The sequence below is a fragment of the Podarcis tiliguerta genome (assembly GCF_965153285.1).
Source record: "Podarcis tiliguerta genome assembly, chromosome: 13".
Classification (NCBI taxonomy): Eukaryota; Metazoa; Chordata; class Lepidosauria; order Squamata; family Lacertidae; genus Podarcis; species Podarcis tiliguerta.
In genome coordinates, this window is record NC_139546.1 from 12,960,897 (window position 1) to 12,983,168 (window position 22,272).

At 43.9% G+C, this 22,272-nt stretch overlaps 1 protein-coding gene across 9 annotated transcripts in view; it reads right to left on the reverse strand.

The window, feature by feature from the left end:
- GPATCH8 (G-patch domain containing 8) overlaps window positions 1–22,272 on the reverse strand; it is an 85,014-nt gene that overhangs the window by 35,700 nt on the left and 27,042 nt on the right. For 5 of the 9 annotated variants that reach the window (XM_083407426.1, XM_083407427.1, XM_083407428.1 and 2 more), the window contains one exon: window positions 12,499–12,571. In XM_083407426.1, coding sequence (XP_083263552.1) covers window positions 12,499–12,571 — 73 coding nt within the window. Of the gene's footprint in view, window positions 1–12,498; window positions 12,572–12,781; window positions 12,851–17,320; window positions 17,339–22,272 lie in introns of those variants that run through there. The other 4 variants (XM_083407429.1, XM_083407432.1, XM_083407431.1 and 1 more) reach the window with 3 other exon arrangements.

The following is a 22,272-nucleotide window of genomic DNA, read 5'->3' on the forward strand; positions in this document are numbered from 1 at the left end:
CATGCGGCTCCGGAGCCACGGGTTGTTGACCCCTGTGCTAGATGGTCCTTCAACAGCAACTAAGCTAGATGTTCAGCCATGAGCATGCACAGAAAGATGTGTGCAGACAGACCGTTTCAGAACTGCTTCAGTGACGTATGAGCATATCACAGATTTAAAATACTTTATTTAAAAAACAAACAAGCCATATGAGCAAAAGAGCCTCTTATGGGAATATTTGGGAACCGGTTATCCAGAGACTGTGAATATGTGGATCCTGCTGAACTGATTCTAAAGCATGCCCCGTTAGTGTCTGCCAACTTTTTACGGAACCAAGGAAACTTGCTCCAACTGCTAGAACACTAGTTACAAAGTTTCACTAAATCTACCCAAAAGTCATATTCCACATTTCTACAATGCTTTTAGTTGCAGGGATAGCTATCCTGGTTTCCTCCAGATGTTGTTGTACTCTAACTTCTATCAGCCCCAGATAGCATAGCCACTGGTCAGTGATAATAGGATATCTAGTCCAGCAATATCAGGATGGCACCCATGCTTTGAATAGAGAGCTGTAGAAATAATTATAATAACTAATATTATTAATTAAATTTCTATACCGCTCTTCATCCAAGGATCACAGGGTGTTTTACAATATGGAAACACAAAAATATATAACATTCAAACACACACAAAATACACCCTCGCACTTCCAAAGGTCATAAATTGTTTAATTAGCCAAAGGCCTGGGAGAAGATATTTTTACTTGGTGCCTAAAATTATGCAACAAAGGCGCCAAGTGAATTAGGGCTAAGTCACACCCACACTGCCGAGTCAGAGTTATGGAAGATTGCAGATGGCAGTCGGGTGAGCTCATGGTCAAGGTGATTCAGGGAATCCTCAGCTCATACCCTTTAGCTATCATGCTACACCAGCTCCATCTTGCCTTAGCTGAACCCACTGCTTGTAGACCTATCTTCAACAAAAGGGTGTTAACAGTGTCCTCTTGGGGTTCTTTCAAACTTCTGAAAAGGGTGACTTTCCTTGCAGTGTAGCAAAGTCTGTTCAATGGAGAGGTTCGATCTCCAGGGGTTGTAACTGAATAATAATAATAATAATAATAATAATAATAATAATTTATTTATACCCCGCCCATCTGGCTGAGTTTCCCCAGCCACTCTGGGCGGCTCCCAATCGAGTGTTAAAAACAATATAACATTAAATATTAAAAACCTCCCTAAACAGGGCTGCCTTCAGGTGTCTTTTAAAAATAAGATAGCTGCTTATTTCCTTGACATCTGATGGGAGGGCGTTCCACAGGACGGGTGGCACTAGAGAGAAGGCCCTCTGTCTGGTTCTCTGTAACCTCACTTCTCACAATGAGGGAACTGCCAGAAGGCCCTCGGAGCTGGGTCTCAGAAAAAAAAGTGAGACAGTGTCCTTGGATGCTTCACATATACAGTGGTACCTCTGGGTATGAACTTAATTTGTTCCAGAGGTCCGTTCTTAACCTGAAACCGTTCTTAACCTGAGGTACCACTTTAGCTAATGGGGCCTCCTGCTGTCGCCACGCCACCAGCACATGATTTCTGTTCTCATCCTGAGGTAAAGTTCTTAACCCGAGGTACTACTTCTGGGTTAGCGGAGTCTGTAACCCTAGGTGTTTGCAACCCGAAGTACCACTGTACTTTCCAGGTTATATAGCTCAGCCTGAATATGGCCTGCCACCTCTTTTCCCATGCACACAGCACAAAAGTGTATGAGCAAAAGTGTGATTTTTCATAAATATTACCCCCATGTTATCAATGGCCCATACCAATGCAGGCACAGCTTTTCCAGAAGAAGCAGAGAATCAATATTCATAAGGACAATGGGGAAGTCGCAAAAGGCCAGATAAAAACAGGGATGGGGGTGGCCAAGGTTCCTCAACCCTGAACAATTATGATGAAAGCTATAATTTGACTTCCAGTGTGGCAATCTCTGCCTTCTCTTGCTGGCAATAAAATGCTACAAATACTTGGTCATACTGGAATCCTCATTTATGCAGCTAGCTTCATTTTTAGTTTGTTTCTTTCTGCTTTGTTCTCCTGTTGAATATATTCATGTGATCTTTTGCTTTCATTGTCTATTCCTGCCACCTTCCTTTCCTGTACCAGTACAACTATTATTGCATGCATTGGTTTCACTATGAATAATTTACCTCCTCCTTGCTGTCTTCCAACATCTGGTCCCAGATATGAAAGCATATGCCAGTCACGCTCCTTTCTGCACAACTGGTTTTATAAGCCAAGAGGTACAACAAAATATCAGGCTGACTTATAGCAGGCTCCTCACAAGCAGCTCTCTGCTCTTCAGGAAGGGAATACTTCTCCTTTTTCACAAAGGAGTTTCACCTTGAGGTGTATACATCTCAAACAATACCTGGCCAAAAACATCTAGATTTCTTTCTGTATTTAAAATATGGCAGCATATACATCGTTCTTGGCTGTGCCACATTCATCTTGACAGGAAGGAAAGTTCCATCTATATTATTGATATATAATATAATATAATATGATATTATATTATATGATATAATAATTTTCAACTTGTCAGTTGCCTAACACTGTAACCTCTAGGTGACGTACAATAAAAAGCTAACACAAGTAAATGTAATATTGATTATACGGTAGGTGATTATAATACAACTAATTATCAGTAAACACAAATGAAAGCTAACTGTCCATTTATAAAGGTAAAGGTAAAGGTACCCCTGCCCGTACGGGCCAGTCTTGCCAGACTCTAGGGTTGTGCGCTCATCTCACTCTAGAGGCCGGGAGCCAGCGCTGTCCGGAGACACTTCCCGGTCACGTGGCCAGCGTGACAAAGCTGCATCTGGCGAGCCAGCGCAGCACACGGAACGCCGTTTACCTTCCCGCTGGTAAGCGGTCCCTATTTATCTACTTGCACCCGGGGGTGCTTTCGAACTGCTAGGTTGGCAGGAGCTGGGACCGAACAACAGGAGTGCACCCTGCCGCGGGGATTCGAACCACCGACCATGCGATCGGCAAGTCCTAGGCGCTGAGGTTTTACCCACAGCGCCACCCGCGTCCCACTGTCCATTTATAGGGAACAAGATAATAACATATATTGAAACAGATTGATTATTATTATTGTTGTTGTTGTTGTTGTTAGCCTGGGAGAAAATAAAGATCTTCACCAGGTGTCAGAATGGCATTAATGCAGGAGCCAGATGAGTTGGGGAACGCATTCTACAAAGCAGTGGGTCACCACTGAAAACCCTCTCACTGCCACCCTTTGCACCTCAGAAGGAGGAGGGCTTCTGTACATGCTCGTAAGACCTGGGTAGTACCTAGTGCAAAGAAGTGTTACATCAAGTAAAAGGCCCTAAGCTGTGTAAGCTTTAGTTTATAACAGGGAGGCCCAAATTTTCACATCAAGTGGGCCGCAAGAGTATTTTAATACAGAACTCACGGGCCACACACTGCCTCGTCGACTGGGGGCGAGGAGTGAAGCCAAAATTTGAAGACCCTCCAGCCCCCACATTGGCTTCCCAAAGCCAGCTAAACAAGGTGTTGGACTTTGGGAAGGAGGCATGAAGATCTGAAAGAATCCTAGACCCTCCCACCTCCTTCCAGAAGCTGGGAAAGCACCAAGTAGGCTTTGGGAAGGAGGTAGGAGGACTCTGGGTCCCTGTCAGAGCCCTCATGCCTCCTTCCTGGCTTTGGGAAGGCAGTGTGAGGGCTCAGGGGGAATGTCAAAATGTTCCTGAAGACTGCCCAAAAAAGATATTGAGGGCCACACATTGGACCACTCAGACTGGGCCTGGAAACAAATTGGAAGCCAGCACAAGCAGGCAAGGATTGGCAGAATATGGTCAGAATGCCCTGCCCCTGTTAATAACCTCATCACTACATTCTTCAGCAACTGAAGTTTCTAAACTGTGTTCAAAAGCAGCTCCACACACAACAACACATTGCATGAATTCCAGGCAAACGTTTACTAGACCACAGACCACAAAAGCCAGGCTATCTACATCAAGATAGGCTAGTCACCCAGATATGTCTTAAAGCTCGTAAAAGACACATAGCACCAAGGCCATTTGTAGCTTCTGTGATATAATGGACCCAGGAGAGCCCCCAAGCTATGGACCAGGTCCTTTAGCAACCGTCTCCAGAACAGGTTGGATACCTCTCATACATGAGTTAATTGGTAATAAACTATATCACTGATGGTTGGAAGGTAGCAGAGAGCAGGTTTGGGCCGATCTTGTCTGGCCTGTCTGTAGCACTATCAAAAGGCAGACCAACCAGGTTATCTAAGTGGACATTCATGCTGTAGGCACAAGTCAAGCATAGACAAGGGACATTTTAGGGAAATAATGAAAGCCACAATAGTAGGATGGGAAGAAGCAGAGACTGGGTAGCAGCTCAGAGACAATGATTTCAGAAGAGACCTCACTTGTACCTCCCAACCAACCAGCTGAAAATAAGGATTAATTTATCTGCCCCTTTTAAAGAAACCAAATGAATTCCTTGTGGGGTGGGAAGACTCTGAAGGGGTCATGTGATCCCCAAGCAAACCTAGGTCAGTAGCCCAGAGGTAGCCAAGCAATGGAACATGACTATTTCTGGATTAGCGGAGTCTGTAACCTGAAGTGTCTGTAACCCAAGGTACCATTGTACAGCCTTTTGCAAAGGCCTGCTCTTTAGGAATGCAACTTCAGCCACCCATAGCACATTCTCAACCACAAGCAACACTTCTGGTTGAGCCATGCCCTTATAGAGTTCAAATAATCAACACTTTCCGCTTTGGGGGTGGGAATCAGCTGCCTATTAAACTTGTACAAAATCAAGATACTATGCTCTCTAGATAACCATTTTGCTACATCTTCACTAACAAGGACAAAGTGTTGCTAAGCAGCTGAAGTGGCTCCATTCTGCTTTTCAGAAAAGGTTGAATCACTGTTCTTGTATAGAACACTGTAACACAAGAGGACAAAGAAGCCACTCTGAAATATGCTTGGAGGAAAAATGTACCCATCCTCTTACAATGCCTACCCAAGCTGCCCACCATCATTGGAAACGGTGGAGTGATCTGGGGAAAGTGGTCTGGAAACAATGCTTGCTTAGCACTGTTTCACCCACACTAATGCAACTCAATAACTTTTTAAGCACAGTATTGTACTTGCCATTACACTGTTACAGGAGCAGAACTGAGTATTTTAGCTTAACACTGACCAAAATCAGTGGCTGCAGTTGAATATAATGATAACAGCTTAATATCTAAACCCAGAAAAAGCATTTACTGAAACAAGCCAATTTTAAGCCATGGTTTATTAAATTGGTTTCTTTCAGTAATCCATAGTTAAGACTAGTCACAGTTTGCCCAGGTTCAGATGAAACACTAAACCATGGTTAACTGCAGCAAAAGCTTGTTCTCTCTTCCACGTGGCTATGCCTATGGCTTGTTCACATAACAATAAAACAAACTTTGTTATTATCAGATGCAGCCATTAACTGGGATAGGGTGAAGAACAAACATTTTCTCAAGAGGCAGTTCAACAGTGGTCCTTTTCCTCACCAGACCGTGCGTGAAAACACTGATGAAATCCCTCTTGACCTAACTCATTGAGCCTTTTAAAATGACCCATGTTTAAAAGTCCATCCTATAAACATTGTTGCTGTTAAAATTTATATCCTGCATTTCAGCATCTAGGTCTCAAAGCAGCTTACAACAATAAAAATATGCAAAATTTAGAAGAAATTAAACCCCATAAGTTTAAACAAAGAACATCAGAAAATTGTACAACATCAGAGAAGCGTTCATGATGCAAAGGCTTCCTGAAATACTGTAAAGTGATTTTAACCAGTCACCTGAAATTCAGCAGGGACAGTGCCTGAGTTCTGGTGGGAGTTCCAGAGTTGGGCCCACAACACTGAAGTCATAACCTCGTTGACATGTGTTGCACTTCTGGTCCATGGATGACCACCAAGCTCCATCAGATGATCCCAGTGATCAATTTGGCATATACAGGGAAAGGCATTCTGGGCCTAAGTTATTTAGGGCTCTGTACACTAGACACGGGTGGCGCTGTGGGTTAAAGCCTCAGCGCCTAGGGCTTGCTGATCAAAAGGTCGGTGGTTCGAATCCCCGCGGCGAGGTGCGCTCCCGCTGTTCGGTCCCAGCGCCTGTCAACCTAGCAGTTCAAAAGCACTCCCGGGTGCAAGTAGATAAATAGGGACCGCTTACTAGCGGGAAGGTAAACGGCGTTTCCGTGTGCGGCTCTGGCTCACCAGAGCAGCGATGTCACGCTGGCCACGTGACCTGGAAGTGTCTTCGGACAGCGCTGGCCCTCGGCCTCTTGAGTGAGATGGGCGCACAACCCTAGAGTCTGTCAAGACTGGCCCGTACGGGCAGGGGTACCTTTACCTTTACTTTACACTAGTAGAAAAACCTTGACCCTGGCCTGGTTGCAGATGGGAAGCCAGTGCAAGTCTTTTAACACCAGTGTCATGTGTTGGCAGTAGCCTGCTCCCAGCACTGGTCTAGTCACAACATTCTGCACTAGCTGAAGCTCCCAGATCAGACTCCAGGGCATCCCCACATGGAGAGCACCACGCTAATACAGAAATAGCTGCTATGGCTATTTCCTGAAGCAAGTGAGCCAAAATTAAGATTGCATTACATATAACCAAACATGTAAAGAGAAAAGGGGACTTTCCATTCAAAGGAAGGAAAATGCATCTGGAGTACCACCCTTAAGAAAAACACACAGGAATATGCAGCATTCTTTCTGTTGGTACACTCAGTAGACAACAGCAGCTTAGTTCTCCAGGCTACCATCACCATTTCAAATGCACACACTCAGGCTGCTAAAAAGGAATGCAGGGTAACACCATGATGTGTACTACACCTGCTTTGGATATGGGGGGTGTACAGATGCTACCAGAAACCTGGGCATTCCCAAGCACGTCTGCAAAACATAAAGCATTTCACCACCATTAATGGTAGGAAGGCTTCCTGTCTCTAACTAACTTGTGGGAGCCTTCAGACCAATAATTACTACCACTGGCAATTTACCTCGTTTATTGTACGAGTTTGTATACTTGACTAGTAGCAGCTGAATCCAGCAATCATTTTGAGTTTTCCAGAAGCAACTGGTAAAGAAGCAAGCATGGACAGCCTTAGAGTTTAGAGTTTGGTCCTCTAGAACAGATACAGCTAGTCAAAATGCACTTTTCAACTGGGGAAATTTCCCATTCAATGCAGAGGAATATGGGATAGTAATTCATTGTCTGCTCAACATGGAGTGGAGAGGAACATTAATTTAATCTTCACTCAAGTGACAACCTACACACAGTGAACAGGAGGAGTATTTAATTGCTAAAATGAAGGTGGAAGCAGAATACTGGTATTTGAATAGGAAGTGCAGATTCTCTCCCTCTGTTCCTGATTGATAGGTGATTTTGTTTCAGCCTCAGCACTCAGAAAATGGACTCAATCTTAAGAATAGAGGTGTGCGAGAATTAAATTTTAATTTGGGAGAGGGAGAAATGGAGATATCATGGATGTCCTTTGCTGCCAATGTTACATTTTTACCTCCTAGCTCTCCGCACAGGACTGAATACATTTAAATTCCTCTGGCATCAGTATCAAATGCCTTGATATTCTGACAACCAGATGTGTAGATAGGAGAATCAAAGTCAGTGGAGTGCATCTAAGTAGAGTTTATACTGTGTTAGCAGAGAATTGGTAGCTGCTGCTAAATCCCAATGAGAGTTGCAAGACCGCCATACCCATGGCAACCTCTGAATAATCATCCATCTCAGCTCTCTGCCTTTAACTAGGAGATTGTGTAAAGCCAGCAACCATGCACAGGTTTTTTTTTGGGGGGGGGGATTCAAGCTATCCTGAACTGCAGCCTGCCTCTCTTGTTCATTTCAAAACCCAAACCATGCACTGGATTTCAGGAACCACACCAACATTTCTAATGTGGGGCTTTGGTGCAATTGGCAATGTACCGCCCATGCTGATCCTGCAAGTGTGGTCTGGAATGTGCAGAGTGTTCCCTGGACACACTTATTCAGCACAATCCCACACTCTCAAATACCTGCACCCGGGAAGGCCTAGCTATACGGGTGAGCAGGAAGGAGGAAGTTGACAGGAGACAGTCCAGTTGCATCTATGACAGCACTTCCACTCTAGGTGAGGACAGCAATAATTGCGATTAAACCAATTTGATTCCCCTCACCCTCTGTATTTACGCAAGACACCAGTGTGGCGATGTTTTGTTTTACAAAAGGAATTATAAAAGCTATTTGATTCTTCAGACAGAGCTGTCTCTCTTTAGACATCTTGATAAAATGGTTCTGCTGTATACATTGTACCGTAGGAAGCTGACACAGAATGTAATTATTTCAAGAGCGTGTCTATAGATTATTCAAACCAGTATTTCAAACCAATATTAACAATCATTCCACTCAACTAGCTCCTATTTGCTGGGGGTTGTGGTGCTGCAGCTACGCTGCAGTCCAAAGATGCTGCAGTAGTGTGCTGTTTACTGACCATTATAAAGCCTCTCTACACACAGGCCTTTGAGACAGACTGGGCTGAACAGGCCGACTGAAGGAACAAGCAGGCAGCAAGAGTATTCTTCTCATACAAGTGGCCATTCAAAAAACACACAAGGAGATTGGTCAAAGCCTTGCAGGAAATGGCAGAAAGTTCCCAAAATGCACCGGTGGAGGAAAAAAATGTCTGCGAGCAGCAGCCCCCTTCCCCTCACCTCTTGAATGGCCAGGGCACTATTCCTTGGCCATACAACAACTGGAATCCATGGGAGTGCTGTTCACTCTTTCAACATTCCACAAGAGGCTGGGTGTGGTGATAAGAGGACTAAATTCAATTGATCCTCATTATGCCAGAATTTTAAATATGCCTTCTAGGCACAGCTCCAGCGCAGGAGCTCAGAATATTCTTTTCATGACAAAGAGAGCTGCAGTTCACACCTCCAATGATGTATAAATAGTGGAAGTTAACAGAATAGCTTTCAACTGGAGCTTTCGATAGCAGGGGGAAAGGCACAAAACTGAAATCTGGAAAAAAAACTTCATTTGTTTGATGATGTAGAGGTAAAGGTAAAGGGACCCCTGACCATTAGGTCCAGTCGTGGAAGACTCTGGGGTTGTGGCGCTCATCTTGCTTTACTGGCCGAGGGGGCTGGCGTACAGCTTCCGGGTCATGTGGCCAGCATGACTAAGCCGCTTCTGGCGAACCAGAGCAGCGCACGGAAACGCCGTTTACCTTCCCGCTGGAGTGGTACCTATTTATCTACTTGCACTTTGACGTGCTTTCGAACTGCTAGGTTGGCAGGGACCAAGCAACGGAAGCTCACCCTGTTGTGGGGATTCGAACCTCCGACCTTCTGATCAGCAAGTCCTAGGCTCTGTGGTTTAACCCACAGCGCCACCCACATCCCTTGATGGTGTAGAGAATGGTGCTAACCAGCAGTTCTCACACTGTGGGGTGCCTGCCATGACACATGTGTATATGTGTGTGTGTTTGTGCATGTGCATGCACAGAAGAAGATCCTATACAAAAAAATACCAGAGGGACATCTCTCCTAGCTTAGCATTTATAAACATGGAAGGTGAAGAGGGAATGAACACATGACAGCTTTTGGTCACAAGTTTTCTGCCTCTTGCCTTCTTCCCTGAAGGTTTCAGAATGAAATCTGGAACACCCTCCTTTGGTTCTCTTACAATACCAACACAGGATTATTGTTATTATTTATTAAATTTGTATACCACCCTTCACCCGAAGATCACAGGGCAGTTCACAACAGAAAATTAAGAATAAAAAATATGTAACGAAGCAAACAACAAACCAATAACACTCCTCCCAAAAACACATTTAAAAAGGCACATAATGTTGGTTAATCAGCCAAAGATCTGTTTCACCTGGCACATAAAAATATGCAATGAAGGTGCCAGGCAAGATTCCCTGGGGAAAGCATTCCACAAATGGGGAGCCCCGCAGAAAAGGCCTCAGGTGATGGTTGCAGGGTCTAGGTAGGTTCAAATGGAGAGAGGTATTTTGCAGTCCTGAGCTGTTTAGGGCTTTATAGGTCAAAGCCAGCACTTTGAAATGGACCCAGAAACTATTTGGCAGCCAGTGCAGTCGGTCCAGGATCAATGTAATAATGCTCAAACCGTCTTGCTCTGGTGAGCAACCTGGCTGCTGAATTCTGCACCAGCTAAAGTTTCTGATCCATCTTCAGAGGCAGCCCTACGTATGTGTTGCAATAATCTAATTAGAGGTTACTGGAGCATAGACAACCACTATCTCTGTCCAGGTGGGCACAGCTGAGCCACCAGCCAATGCTGTGGGAAGGTGCTCTGCACCACTAAGGCCACTTGAGCCTCAAGCAACAGCAAAGGATTCAGACGTACCCCCGAGCTATGTCCCCACTCCTTCAGAGGGAGTGTAACCCCATCAAGAGCAGACAACCTCCCATCCAGTCCACGCCCATCACAGCTGGTTGCAATATAGTTAACGTGTATGTGAAGATTCTACACCTTAGCATGCAGCAGTCCAGGAAGAAGCCATGCTGAAAATGTCTGATGGGAAAATAGCTTAAATCAGGGGTCCCCAGTCTTTCTGGGCCTGGGGGCACATGAGGACATCATGTCACCATACAAATACCCATTTCACAAAAGAAAAACTGGTGATGCTTAGAACAGGGGTCAGCATACTTTTTCTACAAAGGGCCAGTCCAGACCTTGTGGGCGGCCGGACTATATGTTTTGGGGGGGGGGGGATGAACGAATTCCTATGCCCCACAAATAACCCAGAGATGCATTTTAAATAAAGGACACATTCTACTCATGTAAAAACACGCTGATACCCGGACCGTCCGTGGGCCAGATTGAGAAGGCAATTGGGCCGCATCCGGACCCCGGGCCTTAGTTTGCCTACCCATGGCTTAGAATCTGCTCCCATCCCCAAACCCCCAGCAAAGAAACCAAGCAGAATATCTATACCAAAAAAAACACCCAACTAAAACAAAAGACAAAAAGAAACCACAGCCAACATCCCTGGCAACCAACTGTTATGAAAAAAAACTGGAAGAGACGCAAGAGCTTGCCGGGCAGCATGGGGGGGGGGTCTGATGGTGCCCTGGGAACCAAATTGAGGAACACAGAGTTAAATCAAACTGCAGCTCTGCATATGAAAGTCAAACATATTTTGAAACTTGATCCACTCTCCCCAGAACTCAAGAAAATTACCCTCTCAAATCATATTACGCCCTTCACACCCCATTTAACATTTTACACAATTTAAACTTTACTTGTAAACTGCACTACCGGAAGAACTGCCCCCCCCCCCCCGTTTTTATCTGAATAGGGGCCCTTTCATGGTGTGTGTCATCAAATGAATATTGAAAGTTCTCATGGCTTGGCTTGCAGAAAACAGTATAAAAGACAGGACTGAATACTTTGTTTGGACTGTTCATGTACTCGACCGGGAGTATCAGCTTGCATAGAAGGATCAATTAAGTGAATACAAGTGTATTCCTGCATTACCCTCTGTGGTGCATTCCACATAGTGATTCCTCGTAAAATGAACAAACAAACACACATACACACACGCTAGCCAGGCAGTGAGCATCAGGAGTTTGATGGCAATACTCCCATCATGGAACTTACCAAAAGAGAACTCCTAACAGTGAGCTAAATCAAATAACCAGTCTGACAATGCAGTAATTCTTAGGTTCCAACAACTGCCTGGATTCTGCTTCCAGGAAGAAAACAAAACTTGTCTCTTTATTCCTCTGGCTGGCCTATATCACACTCTGCAAATGACTCACGGAGTCTCCAATTTGGAATTGAAAAGTTGGTTACCCAACACAGCACCCCAGAGCTCAAATGCGGTAAAACTCTCATATCAGTTATTCTCTCATATGATTTTTTTTAAAGTCCAAATTAAAAGGTTACAACAGGAAAAGGAAGGAATTAGAAACTGTCAAACACTAGTCAAATCAAGACATTTAACCTCTCAACAAGCACCTGACTAAATTAAAGCTAACGTCTTTTACATCCTCTTTGTCTCAAGTTTCAAATCACATTGTTCTGGGACACACACACACCATCTCAGCAAAAGAACCATTTTCTGGCTAGTTGAGACAGTTCATATCTTCTTCTTTCTTTGTTTTTTGGTTGTGCCTTCATCTGCAAACCAAAATCATGGTGGTACTATGGTCAGCTATCAAGAGCACAGCGTACAAATTTCTCTAAGTTGACTCCAACTGTCTTCCTTGCTTTCAGTCTGCGTGAAATAAAAACTATATTTCACAGAATAAACCCAATACTAGACCTGTGTGTATTAAGAGAAACTGAGTGCAATATGAGAAACATAAAACTCAATGGGTACAATCAGAGGGCTGAGGGAAAGGGAGGAATCTAGAAATGTAAGCAGAAGTAAAATGAGCATTCTAAACAAATCAGATTTCTTACTTACCCTGGAGAGATTTCCCCAAGCCCTGGCCCAGCTTCCAGCCATGCTTCTGTAGCAAGCGGTGTCCAATATTATCCTGACAGACAGAACAGAGAAACAAACCAAAAATATTCCAATAATATATTCTTCTCTTCCACAGAAACACATTATGAACAAGACATTTTTCTACATATATGCATGCAAAAGAAATAAAATAAAAACTACTTACGAGCAATATATGCCCAGTAAAAGGGAAAAGATATTTACATAATAAAAAATAATTAACAAAAACAAAACAAAAAAACACCTGCTGGCAAGATTTTTCCACAGGAACAGGGTTTCAGGGAGGGTCATCACACTTTCTGATGGTGTGCTGGGCAACTTTTGTGCATAACAAGGGGAGGGGAAGCAATGGGGGAGAAAATAAAAAAATGACATTTAAAAAGCATAAAATCAAGCTACTTTATACAATCATATCCATCACCTAGAGAGCACCACTTGATTTGTGCAAAGAAAAACTGACGGATGTGCTTAGTCTGCTTTTTTTTTTTTTAGCTTGTTTGTGTGTCAGACTTTAAAGAGACCAAGTTAAGTTGTTAAGTGTCAGACTTGCCCCCACCACTAGAAACCAAAACACAATCAGAGCAAAATCCAGGCTAGACTTGATTGGGTTTTCTTTAAAAATAAAAATAAATCAATTATAATATATATATTATATAACAAGAGATATATAATATACATATATGTGTATATATATATATATATTAGCATGCAGCCAATTGTTAAACTGAAAATATACAGTGAGGTTAGTAAAAAAAATACAAAACAAATTGAAAATATTAACCAATTAAAAGGAATTTAAAATATAAAATAAAATGAGCTCAAGCACAAACTGGGTGATGCATTTCACATGTAAGCTAACAGAAGTACTAAGATGTTAGAATGGAACAGGCCTAGCAACAGGTTAAAACAGCAAGGAACCATTAGTGCATGTAGGGAGAAAACACAACAAGCATAATGTCTCATCTTTTGAAAAGAAAATCAAAATGGTCAAAAATTAATGTAGGCGGAGGGGAAAGTACTGCAGCAATTCAGTGTCAGCTATTTGCACAACGGTTAAAGAAAATAAAAAGGTTTTCTCCTATGGTTAAGTGCTGCATTTATAACAAGGAAACCCCTGGGGCTGAGGTGTATCTAAGGAGTTTGCTTGGATACCTGGGGGATTACTTTAGAAGCAAAGTTGAGAGGAAGATGCATTCATCATTTGTCCAGAGCTATTCCTTGGCAAAGGGACGCGGGTGGCGCTGTGGGTTAAACCACAGAACCTAGGACTTGCCGATCAGAAGGTCGGTGGTTCGAATCCCCGCAACGGGGTGAGCTCCCGTTGCTCGGTCCCTGCTCCTGCCAACCTAGCAGTTTGAAAGCATGTCAAAAGTGCAAGTAGATAAATAGGTACCGCTCCGGCGGGAAGGTAAACAGCGTTTCCGTGTGCTGCTCTGGTTCGCCAGAAGCGGCTTAGTCATGCTGACCACATGACCCGGAAGCTGTACGCCGGCTCCCTTGGCCAATAAAGCAAGATGAGCGCCGCAACCCCAGAGTCGGCCACGACTGGACCTAATGGTCAGGGGTCCCTTTACCTTTATTCCTTGGCAACTAGCCAACAGTGGTAGAATTAAAATCCCACAAATCACACATAATCTAGGGGTGGGAACCCTCTCACCATTGGGCCAATCCTGGCTGACCAGGGTGTCCAATATGGCCTGCGAAGCCATTTCCCTCAAGCCACGCCCACCTGCTGCTATCAGCAGGGAACAGGATGGTGCAGCCCAGGCAGCAGGACTGAATCCCCACTCAGCTGATGAGCAGGAATTAAAGCTCTTTGCAGAAGTGCTGTTTGAAACAGTTCACAGTTCTCTTTTCAGCAAGCAGGAAGGGTGGATGGCAGCGTCTCATCCACTGCTGCAGCAAAGAAGCAGCACAAGCTGTTTCAAACAGTACTTTTACAAAGCGCATGAACGAAGTCGTCACATTTAAAAGCAGGCTTAAGGTAAGGTTACCAGATTATTATTTTTCAATGAATCCAGGGACACTTTTCAACTTTAATGGATTTTGTATGGGGACTGATTTGTCAATCCGGGGACTGTCCCCGGGAAACAGGGACGTCTGGGAACCTTAGCTTAAGGAAAGCTCACATTTCAGCCTTCAGAGTTCAGAATGGGAGCACAGGGATGTCTTGAAGCCTCTGTTAAGTCTCCTCACACTCCCCTCTCAGGCGCTTACGGGGGGAGAGTGGGGAGACTTGCAGAACCCTTTCAAAGTCTTTGCACGCTCCTCTTTAAAACTCCTAACTGAGTGTTTAAATGGGTGGGAGGAAGCTTGCAGAACTGCACAAGGGATTTTTTTTTACAGGTTGGCAAGGCTGTCCCCCTGTCTATCACGTGTCATCATAATGACATCACAGGACTGACAGATGGACAGTGTTGCCCATCTGTGAAATATGGTCACTGAGAATGATCCTGATGAGGATCTGATCCATGAAGCCACCCCTGATCTAGGATATACATAATGAAGCTGGAGCTAGATGTTCCAAGGGAAACACAGGATTCCCAATCCTACGTAGTGTCAATATGAGGGAGAAGGGCTTGAAGGGAACAATTTGTGGGTGTATAACCCTTCCAAGGCAAGACTCCTTTGCTAGTCCCTCCCACAATTTTATTTTATTTTTAATTACTGAGTTTTCCCCAGCTAGGCTCCAAAACTAGAAGCAAACCCAGCCGAGAGAAAAAGGGCTATATGAAGGAAGAGAGGGGATGGCACAGACCAAGCATTCCTCTTCACCCTCAGAAATTTTCCAGATAACCTGCTTCATTCATTATGGAGCTGAGCCAATTGTTCAAATTCAGTGCTCAGGACTTACAAAATTCTCACAGGAAAAATAGGGCACATCAATGAAGTGATTTTCAGAGCACTTTAGAAAATGGCTCCTTTGTAGTCACCAAAAGTGTCTTGTGGGATTTTACTGTTTCACTGCAATTCTTAAAACCAATTTGACCACAATGGCTCAAACCTTTTCTGAAAAGATGAGAAGCCCTCCTTTGTTTCATATAACGAAGCTACTGCCAAATTCTGGCAGAGGCAAAACAAAAAAGGAAAAAAGTATTAACAAAACCCCATCAAAATTTTACTGTCTTATCTTTTACAATCCTCAAGCCATTTAAATTTACGCATAAGCCATGAAAACCCCTGGAATTGAGGCCATAACCAATAGCAGGCAGAATGATGGGACAGTGGCACTCAATTGACCTCCTGACAACTGAGTTGCTGCTTAGGGGGATGGGTGAGGCAGTGAGAAGGTCAGCACAGTAGAAGAAGTTGGAGTGGAACCATTCTGGCCTGGTGCATTTGCATGACACTAGCTTCCCTGCTTCTCTCTTCCCCAGGAAGCTGCAGCAACTCAGGAAGTCAGCTGAATGGTGCTGCCCCACCACAATGTCCATGGGTGGCCATAGCTCAATGATCAAACACATGATTTGCATATCCCAGGGATCTCAGACAGTAGGGCTGAGAAAGAGTTCTCTGCCTGAATCTTTGGCGAGCACATGCCAGTTAAGAGTAAAGGTAAAGGTAAAGGTACCCCTGCCCGTACGGGCCAGTCTTGACAGACTCTAGGGTTGTGCGCCCATCTCACTCAAAGAGGCCGAGGGCCAGCGCTGTCCGAAGACACTTCCGGGTCACGTGGCCAGCGTGACATCGCTGCTCTGGCGAGCCAGAGCCGCACACGGAAACGCCGTTTACCTTCCCGCTAGTAAGCGGTCCCTATTTATCTACTTGCACCCGGGAGTGCTTTCGAACTGCTAGGTTGACAGGGGCTGGGACCGAACAGTGGGAGCGCACCCCGCCGCGGGGATTCGAACCGCCGACCTTTCGATCGGCAAGCCCTAGGCACTGAGGCTTTAACCCACAGCACCACCCGCGTCCCACCAGTTAAGAGTAGACGATACTTAATTAGCTGGACCAATTATATGATCCAGCACAAGGCAGCTTCATACGTGAACATAGGGGGTATGTTCATGTGTATTTTAAGTGGCAATCCTATGCACACCTGAGTGAGAGTCCCACTAAGCGGCATGGGCCTTACTTTTGCATAGACATGTACAGGACTCCGCTGTCAGTGTGGTGATAGTTAATGGGCACTTGGTAGTTAATAGGCACTTGTCAGTCCCTAACAGGAGCGCTCCTGTTCAGGGTTCCAGCCAGCCACACCTTTCCTGGATACACTATTAGGAGCCAGAGAAAACAAATTAAAACCCCTCTTTCCCTGGTTTTCCATTTGTTTTTCAACTGGCACTCATTTTTTGGTCAACTGAACATGCTCAATCCTAATTGGGCCTTACATGGCTGGGAGTTAGCTCGTTTGGAGTATGTTTAGATTTTTTGTGTGTTCCTGAAAACCTTGTGATTCCTTCAATATGTCCATACCACTCTGCTTGGCTCTATTTCTGTCAGCAAATGGATGCTGAGATTGTTCGGGGTGGGGTGGAATATGTAGCTGTGATAATATATATTTTTTAAAAAACATTTTCCATGGCTTTTAATATGGAAAAATGCAGCAAACATGGGGAAAGTTATTCAATAAAAAATGTCAACATCAGGCTGGCAAGAAGTTCTGACAGAAAAACAGCTGTGCTTGTACTCCCACTCCTGCAAAAGGAAACAGCTACCGCCCAGATGAGACATTGTGCTCCATGTGTTGTGTTATGAATGCACTAAAAAGAAACAGACAAATGAAGCTGTTATGCTATTTCCAAAAGCGGTGCAGGTGGAGTGAAAGCATTTCCATACGAACCTGGCTTTAAAAACTGGGCTGTCAAAAGAACAGTTAAATGTAACACAAAGTAAGAAACTGTCCAACCAACTAATGGTAATTTGTTTTTGTTTTTAATTCGTTTGCTTTGTTTTCAATTCACTGCTTGCAAGTAATGTACTTATTAAAGAAGAATGAAAGCATAAAATAAATACAAGACCAGCTGGGAGTTTTAAGAGCGCTGTGACTGACACAGTGAAGGGCGGGAGGAGAAACAAACGTTAGAGGGGGACATGGGGAAGGAGGAGGAAAAAAACCTGAGGAGGGTTATACACATTAGCACCACACTTACCAAGCCACTCAAGAGGGTGAGCACCTTTCAATATATGAAAAGGTGAAGCTTCGAGCCTGTCATCATCCCCATTCTCAACATGTGGTCCTCTTCTCTTCCAAATAATGTCAAATGCTCAACGTATGAGGCACCAAAGCAGCAAAAGTGTGGCTAGCTGCCTTCTCAGCCGTCACCTTCCCCATTTTTTCTCCTTCAATGCCACTGCCAATGGGAGTGGTTTGAAGGCAACTTCCTCCTCAGATTTATGGAAGGGCTTCTGCCATGTGTGAGGTCAACCAACAGGAAAGGTTGGATAGCCTTCCAGAAGCCCATTATAGCAGAATGATCACCCTGGTTGGTTCAAGGAGTAAATCAGGGGCTAACCAATGAGCAGCAATGAAATATCAAACTGGACCAGCCAGTGATTTTGAGATGATCCACAAGCATTCGGATGTCATACTCCTCCTCATTGGATATAATGATCATTCAGGAATGGTAACAACAGAGGCATAACCCTTTCCTCGGAAAAGGCTGTATGTATAGCTGCTTAATGAGGCTGTGATGAGTGGTGTGTCCATGAGTAGTTTGACATTTAAGGAAAGAAAGAAGAGAAGGTGAATAGAGTCCATGTCAAATTTGTCCCCAAAAGGCCCCTGTCCCACCTGACGAAGACTGACAGGTATCGCTATCTCTTGAGTGGCTCCATAAGGGATGCTGACTGTGTATCAAAGAACCCATAAGCAGGAAGACTAGGTGCTACAAAGGGTGATCCCATGCAAAACAGGAGATAAAGGAAAAGAAAAGAAAAAGATCCCCCAAAACAAAAACCTAGAGCTTACTGCATATGACACAATGAAGGAAAGAGAATAGTCCAAGAGTAGTGCTACACCATTCAGCTTCTCTAGAAAGCACAGTATTTATAGTGCTCAGCAACGTACAGGCTGCTGCTAAATGTCAAATTGGCAGCCGTGTCAAGTTACATACTTTGGAACCAGGGGAGTCCACAGATCGGTAGAGATATGCAATGTGACAAAAACCAAGTCTCATCAGAGTGTGCTTGGAATAAGGTAACTTTGGCCAGCATCAACTCGCCTGCAGCTCTCAATGGCCCTGAGACACAGATTAATAATATGAACAGTGGCATCTTTGTTGGTGAGGGTAGAGAGGAAGGGGATAGAACTAGAATGAAAGTAGGCCTTAAGGCAACCTTGCTTCCCATCCAAAATGGTGAGAAGCTGTTTTCCTTTTGTGACACATCAATGGGACAGAAAAGGTACGTTTGTCTAATTATTCTGGGCCTCTTACTGCCTTCCTCCCCCATGCATGTATTGCTGTGATTGAATAAACACTAAGTGCACAGAAAATTGGAACTGCAGCCAAGGAAAATATTTGGACTAGTCTTGACAATTCTAACACGTTTTCTCCACTGTGTTGTCTTCTACATGACCACCTTTGGGCTGCAACTCCTATGGCACATCAGCAGGAAAGCCAGGACAGGCTACACCTACTGGACTTAACAGGATACCGTATTTTTCGCTCTATAAGACGCACCAGACCACAAGACGCACCTAGTTTTTGGAGGAGGAAAACAAGAAAAAAAATATCTGAATTTCAGAAGCCAGAACAGCAAGAGGGATCGCTGTGCAGTGGAAGCAGCAATCCCTCTTGCTGTTCTGGCTTCTGGGATAGCTGCGCAGCCTACATTCGCTCCATAAGACGCACACACATTTCCCCTTATTTTTTAGGAGGGAAAAAGTGAGTCTTATAGAGCAAAAAATACGGTATTTTTAACTTTAAGGACAGGGATGGAAGGTTGGAGGCAGTCCCCTGCTTTCTGCAAGAAAGTGGGAGATGATAGGGACTGCTGTAGTAGTTCTTTCTAGATCTGAGGACACCATTGTGGTGCAGGCAAATTCAGCCTACTCTCCTGAGTGGCTATCTTCAAAAGGAACCCTATGGATATCTGCAAACTACTCCCAGGAAAACCACAGATGTCATGAGAGACGTTATGTGGGGTTGTACTCCAGCTCCAACTACAGGAGGAAACCTCAAGAAAATTAGCCAGACCAGATAAGCCAGAATAGTATGTAGTACTGTCTCACTCTTAAGAAATTTCCATGTCACACTTCCTTGACTCTGTTGCAGCAGATCACCATCTTGCTCCCATCTTCCAACCTGACAAGAACTGGCTCCAACACTCTTCCACCCACCTCAACTATCTCTCATTCATGATGGACATGTTCTAATGTTTCAATACCTGGTCCTTCAAAGCAATTTAAGTGTGCAATTAATTTTTCTGTTTTTGTCTAATTAATCGTCGCCATCAAACTTCTGAGGTTACGACACCTGATACCGTACCAACAGAAGATGGAAATGACATGCCCAAAGATATTTAGAGATGAGTCAAGGTCCCATGAACCCCCAAAACTCTAATGAGAATGCCACCAAAGAGGGATTCATTACACATGGCAATAACTGTTTAAGAAAAGACCTGAACTAGTTTATTTTTTGGCCTGCTGGCTACATGATGGAGGCTATAGCAGTGTTGAAGTGTGTGGGGCTGAAACACTAGCCTGAGATAGAGCAGTTGGGGAGAAAAGCATCCCCAGTGAGGGAGAATGTTGACATTTTCTATTCTGGCCACCAGTTGCTGAAGAATTATGTAAACAGCATCATGTTCTTTACCAATGCAAAGATCTGTAGACTCCCAAACCAAGTTTATTCCAGTCACTATCAAGTTCCATGTTGTAGCAATACAGGTAAGGATCTCCTCAATAGATAATGCTGCAGAGCCACATGTGAATTCAGCTGTGTTCCCAAGCAAAGCCATTCCCCAGAGTTTTCCAGGAGTATCCCTTGGGCTTTATATAGCTTCCAGAACCAAGAGATCTCAACAGCTTTTTAAATCCACTTATGTTTTAGAAGGCTTTACTTACTACCGTTAAGCCCTTATGGTAAATCCACTTTACGTTTCCAGCTGAAAATTGGGTTTTATTTGCTGCTGGAAAGAAAAAAAATCAGTTTTCAACATTGAATGGTAAAAGGAAATGTTCTGTGTTATATTGCTTCCCAAGGGTGAGCAGAAATGCTTTAAGCACTGTGTTTTTAAATGTTAGCAACAATGACTGCTATCAGAGCACATTCCGGCACTAAGCCTTTCAAAGTGTTTCACTTTTCCTGATATACACTCACAGCTGTTCTAGTCATGCTGGAAAATAAACTTCCCAAAACACGGTTCATAGCTGTTGAGAGTCCATTGGACAAACATCTTCCCTAATCATTTTCCGCTTCGTTGATCTAACCAGTATATTTTTTAAAAAAACAACAACAACCTGAATAAAGCCTGAGTGTTCAACAATCTAAGCCAGTGGTTCCCAAAATGGGAATCTCTCTAGTATCACTCTCTAGAGAGCAGAGAGATTATCCAGGGGGTTGCTAAGAGGCAAGAGGGCAGCTGAAGGCACTGGAGGTATAAATGAAAAGCTGGTATCACTAGATCAAGTTGATGAATTCATTAAATAAAACAGCTTTGGGGGGCGTTTGAATAAATGTGTAATTGTTACTGTTTTGAATTTTACTGAGTTATTATCTTCCTTAGCGGGTCACGCAAACCACTATTCTGAATAAGGCTTTTTATGGGGTAGGGGGCACTGGGGGTGAGTTTATGAAACCAAGGGGGCAGTGGCCCACAATTGTTTGGGAACTATTGGAAACTATTGTTTGGGAACTATTCTGGAAATTTTAAAGCTATTTTAGTTATTTGAATAAGTCTGTGAGTGGACAATACATTTAAAAAAATTAACTGCATATCTTATTGCCTCCTATTGCAATTAGGGTTGCCACTCATGCTCACATATTGCCAACTATTTAATGAAACTAAGAATGCCACTGCATAGGTGACAGCTTACTATTTTCTTTCTTTATGGAAACATTTGCCAGAAAGGGCTAGCTGTCCCCCTATTAGGGCAAACCTAACAGCACAGCAAGTCTTCTCCAATTGGCCACCTGCTATAACTGCTGTTGGCACCTCCAAGTCAGAACAAGAACACAAGCAGTCATAAGTGACAAAGGTTGCTACCTAGGACTGCCCACGACTCCATTTTGCTGGAAGTACCAAGAAGTATCACCTCCATGTGACCTGGCTGTCTGCTTTGCCACACTCTTGTGAGGGATAAGATTCGCGTATACAAAAACAGTTACTGCTGAAAGAGCTGAAGACACATTAGACTGCTGCAATGGCACATCAGCTTATGGAGATGGAGAGTTCGGGAAAACTAAAATCTTTCTTGCTGTTCTAATAAGGTTAATGCATTTGAGGTACTTGACTTATTTGACAATATACAGCCAGATGATGGACTAAATCTTTTCTCTCCAGTCAAACATTCATTCCTATTTGAAATACAAGTTTGCCTTAAGACACCTCCCGCACTTGTGGGGGTTCCACCTGGTGGACATGGGAATTCTTTAAGATTCCATGGTGGCCCTGGCCCCCCCTTCCCAGCCAAACTGAGTCCACATCATGTTATGACACTGGACAAAAAGCTTTGCTCCAAGAGATAGGTGATGCAACACCTAAAATGGAAATCTGGGTATTTAAACTGGGCAAAGAAAATAATAAGTTTGGATAGGAATTAAAACACCAGCATGATAATAACAAGTGGAG